Here is a 13,475-nt window from a genome sequence, read left to right as displayed (position 1 = left end):
AGAGCCAGCTGCAGCGGACTTGCGGAGGCGGGTGTGATCCCCAGGCTGGATCCCCCAGACTTCAGCCTACCTCCCCCGCTCTGTCAGGACCTGCGGTCCGGGTCCGGAAGATCCCCGCCTTGCATCAGCACAGCAGCAGCACATCGCGGCCAACTTGCTGGGAGAGGGCAGCCCCTGGACTGGGTTTCGGGGCTCCCCCTCCTGTGAGCCGCTGCTGTCCGGGCTGAGGAGCCCCTCCTCCCACTCTCTGAAGCAGCAGCAGCAGAGCCGGGGGGTGGCTTGCTGGGGAGCGGGCTGAGCCCGGGCTGGCTTTGGGGTCCCCCGTCTGCTGCCAGGGCGGCCGCAGCCGCGGGAAAGGAGGTTGGACTTGGGCTGCCACCATGTCTAATAAGGCGGCGGACAGCGGCGGGGCGGCCCCCGCCGAGGACCTGTCCAAGGTGTCCGACGAGGAGCTGCTGAAGTGGAGCAAGGAGGAGCTGATCCGCAGCCTGCGCAGGGCCGAGGCGGAGAAGATGAGCGCGATGCTGGACCACAGCAACCTCATCCGGGAGGTGAACCGCCGCCTGCAGCTCCACCTCGGCGAGATCCGCGGCCTCAAGGTGAGGGGCGGGGGTAGGGGGGGCCGCTGCCGCCTGGCACTGGGCTGGGCGCTCCTCCTGCGCTGAGCCCGCTTCAGGGGCGCTGCTGGAGGGGTTTGGCTGCGGGGCTGAGCCCGCTGCCCTGCGGTCTGTTGGGCTGTTCTGTGCTTGGAGCAAATAAAATTTGGCAAGAGTCTCCTGGTGGTATTTTGCGGGAAGGTTTGGAGAAGAGAAGCACAGATTCCCCATGAGGTTAGGGGGATGGGGGATGATGAAGTTGTCTTTCTCTCTCACATCCCTGGACTTGCAGAGGGCCTTCCGTGGGTTCAGGGATCTGCCCTTTCAAACAGAAGGGGGATTTCCTATCTGCATGTGCATCATACAGGGGCAATTCCCCTACTTCCCCAAATACTTTTACTCAATCATTATTTAGGTAAATTCTCACGGAGGGTTGATAGGAGTTTGTCTTAGGGCTGGTCTACACTATGGGGGAAAATCGATCTTAGATACGCAACTTCAGCTACGTGAATAACGTAGCTGAAGTCGAAGTATCTAAGATCGAATTACTCACTGTCCTCACGGCACGGGATCGATGTCCGCGGCTCCTCCTGTCGATTCTGCAACTCCGTTCGGGTTGGTGGAGTTACAGAATCAATATAAGCGCGTTTGGGGATCGATATATCGCGTCTAGATGAGATGCGATATATCGATCCCCGAGCAATCGATTGCTACCCGCTGATACGGCGGGTAGTGAAGACGTACCCTTAGTGAGGACAGAGTAGAACCTCAATAAGGATGACTGGATTCATCCCACAATGAATAGGAGTAGCTTCTTTAAAAAAATCACTCTACTTTTATCTCCTCCCTAGAGTATGCAGGAAACAAGTGGCAAACTGTGTCCAGGGTCTAGAACAAGTATATGGAGCAATGTACATCAAAAACTTTTTTGTAGGGATGGGTATCTTTGATTCTTTGAATTCTTGCCCTCAAAACGTATAGATTTCAGTAGGTTTAAATGTTCTCATTTCAAGTGCACGTGAAAGGATAAAATATACAATGCTGGATAGATTCAAAGATTGTTGTTTTTAAGATTGTCTGACTGTCATGTTAACTGTTGCTATCTTAAGATTGTTTCTTACTTTATCAATAAAGCTTCTCACCGGGCTTCTGGGAAGCCTTGATCATTTTCAGTGTGCAGCACATAGTAATTATGCTTTCCACTCCTGGGACAGATTGTTGGAAACCTCTTTGATTTTGGGTTCATCCATACCATACTTTGATTTCTTTAGTGAGAGCATGTCCTCTGATTAAATACTTATATTTTTCTGATTCCCTGCTTTAATTTCTTTTAAAAGCCAATTGCAGTTGAAGCTCTTCTCGAGCAAGATGTTTTAACAAAATCTATGAGTTGGGCATATTTTCAGAGAGTTTCCACTTTTTGATGTGCTGTTTCTGTTTTAAGACCTGACCCAACCATTCTAAATGGAATATTTCCATTGACTTCAATGGGAGGCAGATCAGGCCTGCAGTTATTTATTCCTAATTGTTTTAATGTTTTCTGGGTGAGAGGCACAATCACTCATGGATACTCACCCTGCCTTTGAGAACTGGGGCTGTGTCATAGCTACAGCTATGATGTAGCATGCCAAAGCTGTTATATGGAACAAAAATTTATTCCAGTTGGGATTTATATAGTTTATATATTGAGTTGAAACTGAGGAGTTATGAGAGGGTAATGAGAGGAGACACATAGGGAGAGGTATGGACTTATGAAATATTATCTGGGGAAGTTCTTTTCTGACAAAGTACCGTAGATGCATATGTTAGCCCATATTATGTACTTTGGTTAAGAAAAATCTCTTCTAATATGCTAGAAATGGGTGATTGATAACACTGCTCTACAGCCAAAATGCTTCTGAAATAAATGTAGTCCAACTTTACTAATTCTGGGTCACTGAGAACGAAAATGATGCTTAAAATTGTTGATTGGCTCTAGTTTTCAAGATATGCTATTGGGTAGTATATACGACCCTTGACTTGGGAATGGCGGAGGATAAGTGAGTTATAAAGGGAAGGGATCTCAATTTAAACTAGAAATGACTAAAATACATCTTTGACCGGATCTATGAATAAATCTATGACTGGGTTTGGACAGTACTTGCTTTTTAGGCAAAACAATGAATGATGCAATCTGAAGCTGGTATTGCATCATACATGATATGAATTGCATCATGTTATTGCTAGAAGTCATGGATGATGCAATTATAACGAAGCTTACATCACTCTGCTGAACAAATTGCCCTATATCAGCTCTAGAAATCATACAGTGTCGCGCTCTCTTGTTTGTCAGTGTTTGATTTTGCAAATGGACACATTTCTGTTTAGCCAAAGTGAGCAGAGATGCCTCATACTTGTGTGAACAGTGCAGATAACTTCTGCTATGTTTGTGGTGAAGTGACTTTTGCATCACAAAAATGCAGTATAACCACTATAGTTAAGAAAGCCTCTCTCCTTTATTTTGGCTGCAAAATTGGAGATCAGGACAAGAGGTGGGCCCCACACATATGCTGCAACACTTGTGCAACAAATCTTCTCCAGTGGTTGAACAGGAAAAGGAAATCTATGCCTTTTGCAGTGCCAATGATTTGGAGAGAGCCAACAGATCATACCAGCAATTGTTACTTCTGCATGGTGCCTCCAGTTGGGAAAAGTGTGTCAAAGAAGAAAAAGTGGACTGTGCATTATCCAAACATTCCATCAGCTATACGCCCAGTACCCCACAGAGAAGGACTGCCGGTTCCTGATGCACCAGATTCATTCTCACTTGAGTCAGATGAGGAATAGGATGAAACTTCTGGTCCTGAACCATCAATGTCACAGGACCCACATTTTCTCCCATCCTCCTCCTCTGAAGCACACCTCATAACACAAGGTGAACTGAATGACCTTGTCAGGGATTTGCAACTACCCAAGAGTAAGGCAGAGCTGTTGGGCTCCAGACTACAACAGTGGAATCTCCTGGCAGGCTATCAGGGCAAATGGAGCCCATCAATGCTTGCAGACTATTGCTGGAGAGTGACAAGAGATGCTCCATTTAATGAATACAAGAGACAAGCCAAGAAGCGCTGAGTAGACACTGAATAGGACTAAACTATGTACATAATAGTTTTTTGCCTTTTGTTTCATAATAAATTTTATTTATATAACCCTTTTGCTGATTTTTAAAGTGTTACATAAACAGGACAGGTGAAATATTATCATGTAAAGCAACCATAAACACATGAAAAGACCTAGGTTTACAATTTATGATTAAAACTCTACTATCTACATAATATACATAGACATAAAATGTAAAAACTTAAATATCTTAGAAACAGTAGCCAATCAGTTGTTTTAATTGTCATATTTGAATTCAGCACATCAAAATACATAATAAATATCACATTTTATCTTTGAAGCAGACGACTTCTCAAAAATTGTAGACCAATGTAATGGTGTGGAATAAAACAGAAAATCAGTGAGAGAGAGAAGACTTCATTTCTCTCCTCATATGCCCTGTTTTGCAAAGCATGACTAGACCTGTTTCCACTTTGGCGATAAATGGCATCTGTCTGCACTTCAGGAGGTGTCCCGGGGTCCCATCTGATGATACAATTATCTTAGTTAAAATAAAGCTAAGGTTCTAAATTACAATAGCAATGCAAGGAAGTGCAGAGTTTAGGCTGTCACTCTCTCTGCAGCTTGCTCCCTTGGTGGTGCAGGAGTGTGACTAGAGTGTATGGCCTTATATACTAGGTAAGTTTAATTAAGAAACCACATTGGAATGTGATAGGGAATGAGTTATAAGTTACTATCTTAACTCTGAACTTCCTAAGTGATACTTTTATTTCCCCTTTTTTCTTCATATTTTGAACTGGGACTTGAAAATGAATTTTCTTCTTATAATTTGTAGGCCTGCTTTGTAATGTTTTAAGTATTCATTGTAGATGTTATTCATTACAGAAGCCTTATTCTCTCTTTAAAAGCTTGATCTTAGTTTCAGAAGACTACATGGTTGTGATTTTCTAAGGTATTTAAGGGAGTTAGGTGCCTACTCTTCACTGAATTTCAATGGAATTTGGGCACCTAGCTTCTACATGTTCCTTTGAAAATCCAAGCCTGTATAAACATTGCTGAATAAACATCCATCTTTGCTACTAGGAAACAAAAATGCTAAAACATCATATGTGTAATTCATCTTGTATTTCAAATAATACAGAAGAAAAGGGAAGTATAGGAAATGTATTTAAAGTGTGAGCATTTACAAAATGAATATGTGTCACAAATACACAGAATGTTACAAAAGCATTAAAAGGTGGAAAAAAATACCCTGAGTTGCAAATGATGAATATGATCACAGGCCAGATTATTAAAACTGAGAACAACCATAATGAATGCTAAAAAAGTTTTATTTTGCATCATGTCCTACTATAGCAATATGGCTGTTCTTATGTTTTTATGTTCTTGAATGTTTTTACTTTAGAGCATGAATGTTCAGTAGTTAGAGAAGGGTACGGGGTATGTACTTCTTAGTCTTCTTTGAACTGAGACTGTTAAGAGTTATTAATAAGAAATGATTTCATTTCAGAATGGCTGAATCAGTCTGGACTAAATCAAACTTGACCAGATTCTTTTGTCCAAAATTGGAATCAAACCAAATGAAACCCCCAATTCTTTTGCGCTCTGAAAAGTATATATATATAAACCTTCAATCATCTATCAATCTATCTAGATATAGATTAGATTACAGATATAGTAAAATCAAAGTATAATCATATATATAATCATTAGTGCCTCTACACTTCCTGTTATTCAGCAATAACACAAAAGAGGACATTTCACGATAGAGGAAATCTTCTGAGAGAAGTTGTGATAAATATATTTTTTCTATGTTGTTTGACATTAAAAGGTTATGGATGAGTTTTGGTTAAAAAATTGAACTTTTCACACCATATCTGAAATTAACCTCTGAACCTTTGAGATTTATTCAGTGAGATGTTTAGTTTTGTGCTGCCTAATGTCTTTGTTTTACAGAAACATTATGCAGTCATAGTAGAATCGTACGTGCAAAATTGATTGACGTATGCTGAGTGGAGCAGGATGGGGAAGTTAGATGACATGTCTACAATTACAACAGCTCTGCTAATTGGCTTATGTAATGTTACCATTAGAATGAATGTTAATTTTTAGACATGTCTCTCTAATTATTTTCTTTCTTTTAAAGGATATCAATCAGAAGTTGCAAGAAGATAACCAAGAACTGAGAGACCTTTGCTGTTTTCTGGATGATGATAGGCAGAAAGGCAAGAAGGTATCGCGAGAGTGGCAGAGATTGGGCAGGTACAGTGCTGGGGTTATGCACAAAGAGGTTGCCTTATATTTACAGAAACTGAAAGAATTGGAAGTGAGACAAGAAGAAGTGGTTAAAGAAAACATGGAACTGAAAGAACTGTGTGTTTTGCTGGATGAAGAGAAAAGTGGTGGGGCAGGCAGCAGGAGTTCCATTGACAGCCAAATCAGCCTCTGCCAGCTAAATGCAACAAGTTCTTACATACGAGATGTTGGTGATGGGAGCAGCACCTCTAGCACTGGAAGTACGGACAGTCCAGACCATCATAAACACCATCCAAATACTAGTCCTGAACATCTCCAAAAAAGTAGGGGCGAGGGAAGCCCTGAGCATCAAAAACATAGGAGTGTTAGCCCAGAGCATCTCCAAAAACCTAAGAGTTCTGGAAGTCCCGATCACCAGAAGCATCTAAAAGGACCAAGTCCAGAACATCATAAAAACGTTGGCAAAGGTAGTCCTGAACAGCAAAAGCACACCAGTAGTAGTCCAGAAACTCTTCCAAAGCACATTTTAAGTAGTAGCCCTGAACATTTTCAAAAACATAGGCCTAGTAGTAGCCCAGAGCATCAAAAGCACAGCAGTGGAAGCCCCGAGCATCTTCAGAAACACACATTGAGTGGAAGCACAGAACATCTCCAGAAAGTGAGGGGGACAAGCCCTGAGCATCTCAAACAACATTATGTGGGGAGTCCGGAGCATTTCAAACATCTCAGTGGAGGCAGCAGAGAAGGTACCCTGAGGAGACAAGTAGCAGATGATATGTCACCTCATCACAGGAGTGTATACAATGGAATGAATGGTGAGTCGACATATTTACTGAAACCACATTTACAAAGACTACTAAAGTCGATGTAAAATTATACCAGCCACTTTTGAAAAGAACAATTACAAGTAATGATAAAGCCAGTAAGAACTAGATATTATTATTTCATTATGAAGTGAGGCAGGCATAATGTAGCCATTCAGACATCCATCGGCAGTTAGACTTAATAGATACGTAAGGGATAATGCAACCATGTCACTTAAGTGTGTAAATGTCATGTCTGTGACAGATTAACAATTCTAGGCCCTGATCCTACAATGATAGTTATATAGACAGACCCTTATACCTATGTGGAATTACACTGAAGTCAGCTATTAAATAATAACAACTTCTGGTTAGGTCTGATGCTGATTGGATGTGAGCCACCTACTTAAAACTGAAAGCTTCCCCATCTCAGTGCCAGTTTCCTGAGCTACCCATCTTCTAGTTAAGAGATGAATCAGATAGCTTCCTGAAGTCTGTTACTTTTCCACAGGCCCCTACAGTGTCTCAAACCCAATAGTTGGTATATATTTATTAATGAATTGAAAATAAAATAAACGGAATTAGAGAGGATTTTAAGTGTTTTTTTTCTGCTCTTTAGTGTTCCAATTCCAGAAGCACATGCTTAAGTATCTTTCTGAATTGAGCCCTTGGTATTTTGGCAGGAGAAAAACATTATGGAAGCATCCTATAGAAATTAATAGACTACAATACCTTTTAAAATCAGCCTATAGAACTCAATACAATAGTCTACCTCTGTTGTAGAATATTTATAGAATGGATGAAAAACCTACCTATAAATTCTATAGATCTTTCCAGTATTTTCCATAGAATTTGCTTGATTTAATTCCTTTTACATTCTATATGGTATTTCCATAAGGGAGGGCCTGAGTCTTAGTTATGCAGTTATAAAACCCATTCCTCACCTCTTCTTACTCTGATTTGGAGTAGGACATCCTACAACTCTGCCGACAATGGAAATTTTGCCTGAGTAAGAGGCTGAGGAGAGGGTTTATAGGTCCCAGCTCTGAAAGGCCAGACTAAAATGGAACTCTGCAATGGCATAAAGGTCTTCCTGTGTGGATCTGCTTTTAGGATCAAGGCCATAATGAATTACATGCCTAGGTTGCAATCCTCATCAGCTTGTGACATTGCTCCCTCAAGTCAATCCATCTATAAATAATGCATGACTTACAAGAGGGTTTCGTTTATGAGATGACCTACTCCTCAGGCCTGTGGACTGGCTTATTCCTAGTGAAGTGTGGATTCACAACACCACCAAACCCTGAGGGATGGTTAAAATATGGAGATTTCTAATTAATTTTTAAAACAATTAATTAAAGTGAATATTTGAAAAATGAGAATGTAGATTTAAAGATATAGACATTTAAAAAACTTCTTATGCTTTATTAAAGTATATTTCTTTTTTCGTTCAGTTTATTTCATTTAAAATGAATGAAAAACATTGAACCTCCTAATATTTTAATGTAGTGATTCATTTTCAAAGGGCCTCCTTATTTGCAATCACATTATTCATGAATCTATCCACTTTGATATCTTAAATCATCTCTTAGCACACCCAAAAATATATTTGCATGCTTGCAGATATAGATGCAAGTTTTGTGTGTGCAAATGGGCATGCTGACTAATATTCTACATACAAATACCTCGATATAATACCTCTACCTCGATATAATGCGACCCAATATAACACAAATTTAGATATAAAGTGGTAAAGCAGTGCTCTGGGGGGGCAGGGCTGCGCACTCTGGTGGATCAAAGCAAATTCAGTATAATGTGGTTTCCCCTATAACGTGGTAAGATTTTTTGGCTCCTGAGGACATCATTATAGCGAGGTAGAGGTGTAATGAGATCCCTTGAAAATTTGGCCATGTTATTTCCAATGAAATTAGAGAAGTTGCAGGTTTAAACCTGAACTGATTGGCATCTCTTGAGTAAAGTATTGCAGCTTTCCACAATTTGGACTGAAGTCATAATGAGCTGAAGGGAGGAGCCAGTAATTTGGGAGTCTCTCTGTTAACTATTGAGCTGGATCAGACTTTACGTGCACTCAAAATGCTCCTTCAATCCTGCCCATTATCTAATCATGTTAGTGGAGGCCTTTGGGTGCTCAAGGGCCTTCACTGTACTTTTCCTTTGTTTTTTTGTATAATATGACTTAACCGTGAGTGAAGTAAGGTAATTGTGAGGTTCACATCTGAAGTTAGAATCTGACCTTGGGGCCATTGAAATCAGTGGCAAAGTTCCTAATGACTTCAGTAGTGCAGGATTAAACCCTCTAAGTTAAAATTTAGGTAACTTTTCTGCTTCCGAACTATACTGTAACTGTTTTGTCAATTACTCTAAAAAAATTGCAAGATAGACATTGGTAATAAAGAACTACATTTTCATAAGTGGCCTGTAAATCTGTTTTTGCACAATTCTATGCATACTGGTACATGTGCAAAAAGCCTGCACATTTGAGTGCAGATTAGAGAATTGTGAATTAGATTACCCAGAATTTGAGTGCAAACTCAGGTTTCACATGGGCAAAGATGATGCAATTTACAAGCATGAATGTAGAGGGCCCTTGTGAAAACTTGGCCCAAAACATAGTGGAATAGAATAAAAATAATGCAATAACCGTTGCATTTAAAAAAAAATCATCAAAATTGTTATGCGTATTTGGGATCCTGTGTGGGTTAGATAAAAATCTATATAAATTTCCATCACAGTATATATTCAATTAGTACAAGACAGCATGTGTTTGATCAAATATCAATGTATAGTGTTCATTTTGTGAGGTACTGGCAATCTCATTGCGATATTATTTGTGACTATCATTTGTTTAACCAACAGGAATGAAATGTTCATGTTAGCATATGATGAATAGAAAGGTTTAAAATTGTTTCGATGTAAACTATGTGTTAAATATGTAACCAGAATATTACCTTATTCATCAGAGGCCTGATCCAAACTCCTTTGAAATCAATGGAAAGATACCCATTGACTGCCTTAGACTTTGGATTGGGCTGTAATTCTGCCTGATGCCAAACCATCCTGTGACTTCAGCGGGAGGTGATGTTAGTTAGTGCTTTGCAAGATTGAGCCCTATGTAGGGCTAGAAATTGTGTGTGTGTGAGAGAGAGAAAGAGTAAAATTTGGTATGTGTATTACTCTAATGAGATAGTGCATTAATATTTTGTGGAATTTTTCTGCAGTGGGGACATGAACATCATTATTTCTGTAAAAACACAAGAGAGAAAAATCCTAACATACACACAAATGTTTGTTCCTTATTACAGTTGCATTGTTGTTCCTTATTACAGATGTTGTTAATCTTTCACATTTATACTACAAATTTTGTCTGAGATTTCTAATTTGGCAGTTTCAAATAACATGGGCCTGAAGCAACATCGCAGATTATGGTTATGTCACTCTTATATGACAGTTACCAGCCTGAACACTAACTGGTTGTTTTTGTGTGGATACAAATCCATTTCCAATTTATAAATTGTGAAAAAATAGAAAATGCTTAGAATTAGAGCTGCTCCCTTTTTTTTTGAGGAACATTGTTTTGAAAAAATTGTGTTATGCAGACTTGAAATAGAGTAATTGCTCTTGGTATTTGGAAAGCACTTTTGTAAACAATGAACATATTTCTAGTAAAATGAAAGCTCCTATAGATACGTTTCTTGCTGTCCAAAATTCTGCTGTCATTAATACTTGCATCACTTCTGATAGAGCAGTATAGTTAGTAGCACAGTTACCATGGCAAAATTTTGCCCTACTGTATGTGTTATAATAAATACAAAAGGTATAAAAATAGCTTAAGAGTTTGATTAAAACTGACAAACACTGTGGAGTTAAGGCTGTTTTAGTAGGTTATTATAGGGGTATCTGAATTGTATGATATTAAGTAAATATGCTACAGTGTGTGGAATACTATGTGTTGTAATACTTAAGGCCTAGTTTTCTCAGATGCATGCTTCGGGCTCACACTGAAGTTAATGGGAGCTGCTTGAACTTGAGAGCAGTTTTGTAGGCACAACTGGATAAGTAAAAGATTTTAAGTTTAAGTTTTAAGCTTAAAGTTTAAATTTCTGTTTCCCCTCTCTTTATGCCAAAAGTATGATTGCATTTTGATATGTTTTTCATGTATTAATTTTCAAATACTAATGATAATATTGTAAAAGTTTAAAAAAGCTAGAAGATGGGAAAGTGCTCTATACTTTCCACTGAAATGGGTTCCCTCATCTGCTCAGAAGTTTTGTGTGCTTAAATGCTCTGCTGAATTGGGGCCAGAGAGTAGAAATCGGCCCAGTGTTTGTAACTGAAAATATGTACTTCTTCTTAAGGATATTAACTGAATACAACATATGTTGTAACAGTTAATAATGTTTTATAGTGATTACTCTTAAAGTGTTCTGCTTAATGAGCACAGAACTATTTAGGGATAAGAAGGCTGCAGAAATTATAGGACAAAATAGCAATGGTAAAATAAGTTTTACAATAAACATTTATGGAATCTAGAAATAAGGCATGACAATCTTTAACTCTGACATAAGTATAGGTATTGTATATGTCCCTCTATATAAATTAATATGCTTTGAGAGCTAGTAGTTTGAGTTTTTTATTCTAAGTGGTTTATTGTAAATCTCCCATTTTCTGAATCTGTTTTAGTCTGGACTTTGATTTTTGTGTCAAAGGAAAATATCAAAGGCTTTTAGAGCTGCCTCTTGCTTCCTGTTGAGGTTATTAATGAGCCAAAGTAAAAGTGCTGACTAGCACTAACTGGTACATACTGCTGGAGGTATGGGAACTCATGTACAGAACAAGTGCAGCAGTATTTATTTCAAGCAAAAATATTTGTAGGTTAAATGGACACACATCTTAAATTATGAACAATTACTGTTATAAATATGTTGCTTTTTAAGGAAAGACAGTGCATAGCAGAACATCCTGCTTGTATGTGAATGAGCACAGAAGAAATTGCTCTGTGTCTTCTGGGAGAAAAGGTTGAATGGCAATATTGCAACTGATTTATTTGTTTTCTGCTGGGTAGTATGCAATGGCCAAAGAACAAAGCAATGGCATATGTTCTTCTGCAGGTTTATTTAAGGTAAAGTAAACCCCTTTAAAAAGTCGAAGTTTTATCAGAGTCAGTACTCAGTGCTATTTAAGATACAATTATTTTCCTATACTCAGACTAGGTAATCATTTTGGTGTCTTAAATACTATGGTATGGTAACTTGTTGGTAAATGTAGCCTTTTTAATGGAAACCACTTTAATCCTGTCAGTAAGGGTCTAATCTAGCACTACTTACTCAGGCGGGTAACTCTTACTCTTGCGAATAGTTTTGTTGACATCAATGGGACTATTTTGATGGTTCACATGAATAAGAGTTTCAGGATCAATCCAGTTTGACAGAACTTCTACTTGTAGATCTACTTGTATGATGAGATAACTGGCTCTGTGAATGAAGAGAAAGCAGTGGACGTGTTATTCCTTGTTTTTAGCAAAGTTTTTGATACAGTCTCCCACAGTATTCTTGCCGGCAAGTTAAAGAAGTATGGGCTGGATGAATTGACTGTAAGGTGGATAGAAAGCTGGCTAGAACATCAGGCTCAACGGGCATTGATCAATGGCTCCATGTCTAGTTGGCAGCCGGTATCAAGGGAGTGCCCCAAGGGTCGGTCCTGGGGCCGGTTTTGTTCGATATCTTCATTAATGATCTGGAGGATGGCGTGGATTGTATCCTCAGCAAGTCTGCAGATGACACAAAACTGGGAGGAGTGGTAGATACACTGGAGGGTAGGGATAGGTTACAGAGGGACCTAGACAAATTAGAGGATTGGGCCAAAAGAAATCTGATGAGGTTCAACAAGGAGAAGTGCAGAGTCCTGCACTTAGGACGGACGAATCCCATGTACTGCTACGGACTAGGAACTGAGTGGCTAGGAAGCAGTTTTGCAGAAAAGGACCTAGAGGTTAGAGTGGACGAGAAGCTGGATATGAATCAACAGTGTGCCCTTGTTGCCAAGAAGACTAACGGCAGTTTGGGCTGTATAGGTAGGAGCATTGCCAGCAGATTGAGGGACGTGATCGTTCCCCTCTATTCGGCATTGGTGACGCCTCATCTGGAGTACTGTGTCCAGTTTTGGGCCTCACATTACAAGAAGGATGTGGAAAAATTGGAAAGAGTCCAGCGGAGGGCAACAAAAATGATTAGGGGGCTGGAGCACATGATTTATGAGGAGAGGCTGAGGGAACTGGGATTATTTAGTCTACAGTAGAGAAGAATGAGGGGGGATTTGATAGCTGCTTTCAACTACCTGAAAGAGGGTTCCAAAGAGGATGGATTCAGACTGTTCTCAATGGTATCAGATGACAGAACAGGGAGTAATGGTCTCAAGTTGCAGTGGGGAAGATTTCAGTTCGATATTAGGAAAAACTTTTTCACTAGGAGGGTGGCAAAGTCTCTTCCAACCCTGATATTCTGTGAGTATTTGATCTCCTATTGATTGCAGTGGAAATGTGCTCACTGAAGTGATACAGGTTTGAGACATACTGCCCAAAGCCCACTGATGTCAGTGGAAGTCTTTCCACCGGACTCCTATATATGGGTATCTACATGACTGGAATATGTTGAATTTGCTATAACAACAAAAAATTTTTGTGGGCTATTGTGGTTAATGCTGG

General features: G+C 39.6%; 1 protein-coding gene across 5 annotated transcripts in view; it reads left to right on the top strand.

Moving 5' to 3' along the window:
• The first annotated feature begins 300 nt into the window (after positions 1 to 300).
• CCDC85A (coiled-coil domain containing 85A) overlaps positions 301 to 13,475 on the top strand; it is a 167,512-nt gene continuing 154,337 nt past the window's right edge. For all 5 annotated transcript variants that reach the window (XM_050952155.1, XM_050952154.1, XM_050952153.1 and 2 more), the window contains exons 1-2: positions 301 to 599; positions 5,842 to 6,766. In XM_050952155.1, the coding sequence (XP_050808112.1) occupies positions 381 to 599; positions 5,842 to 6,766 (1,144 nt within the window). In that variant the 5' untranslated portion in view covers positions 301 to 380. The remainder of the gene's footprint in view (positions 600 to 5,841; positions 6,767 to 13,475) is intronic.

The sequence above is a fragment of the Gopherus flavomarginatus genome, chromosome 4 (genome assembly GCF_025201925.1).
Source record: "Gopherus flavomarginatus isolate rGopFla2 chromosome 4, rGopFla2.mat.asm, whole genome shotgun sequence".
Lineage (NCBI taxonomy): Eukaryota > Metazoa > Chordata > Testudines > Testudinidae > Gopherus > Gopherus flavomarginatus.
The sequence above is the reverse complement of the archived record's forward strand: the minus strand, read 5'-3'. Positions and strand labels throughout refer to the sequence as shown.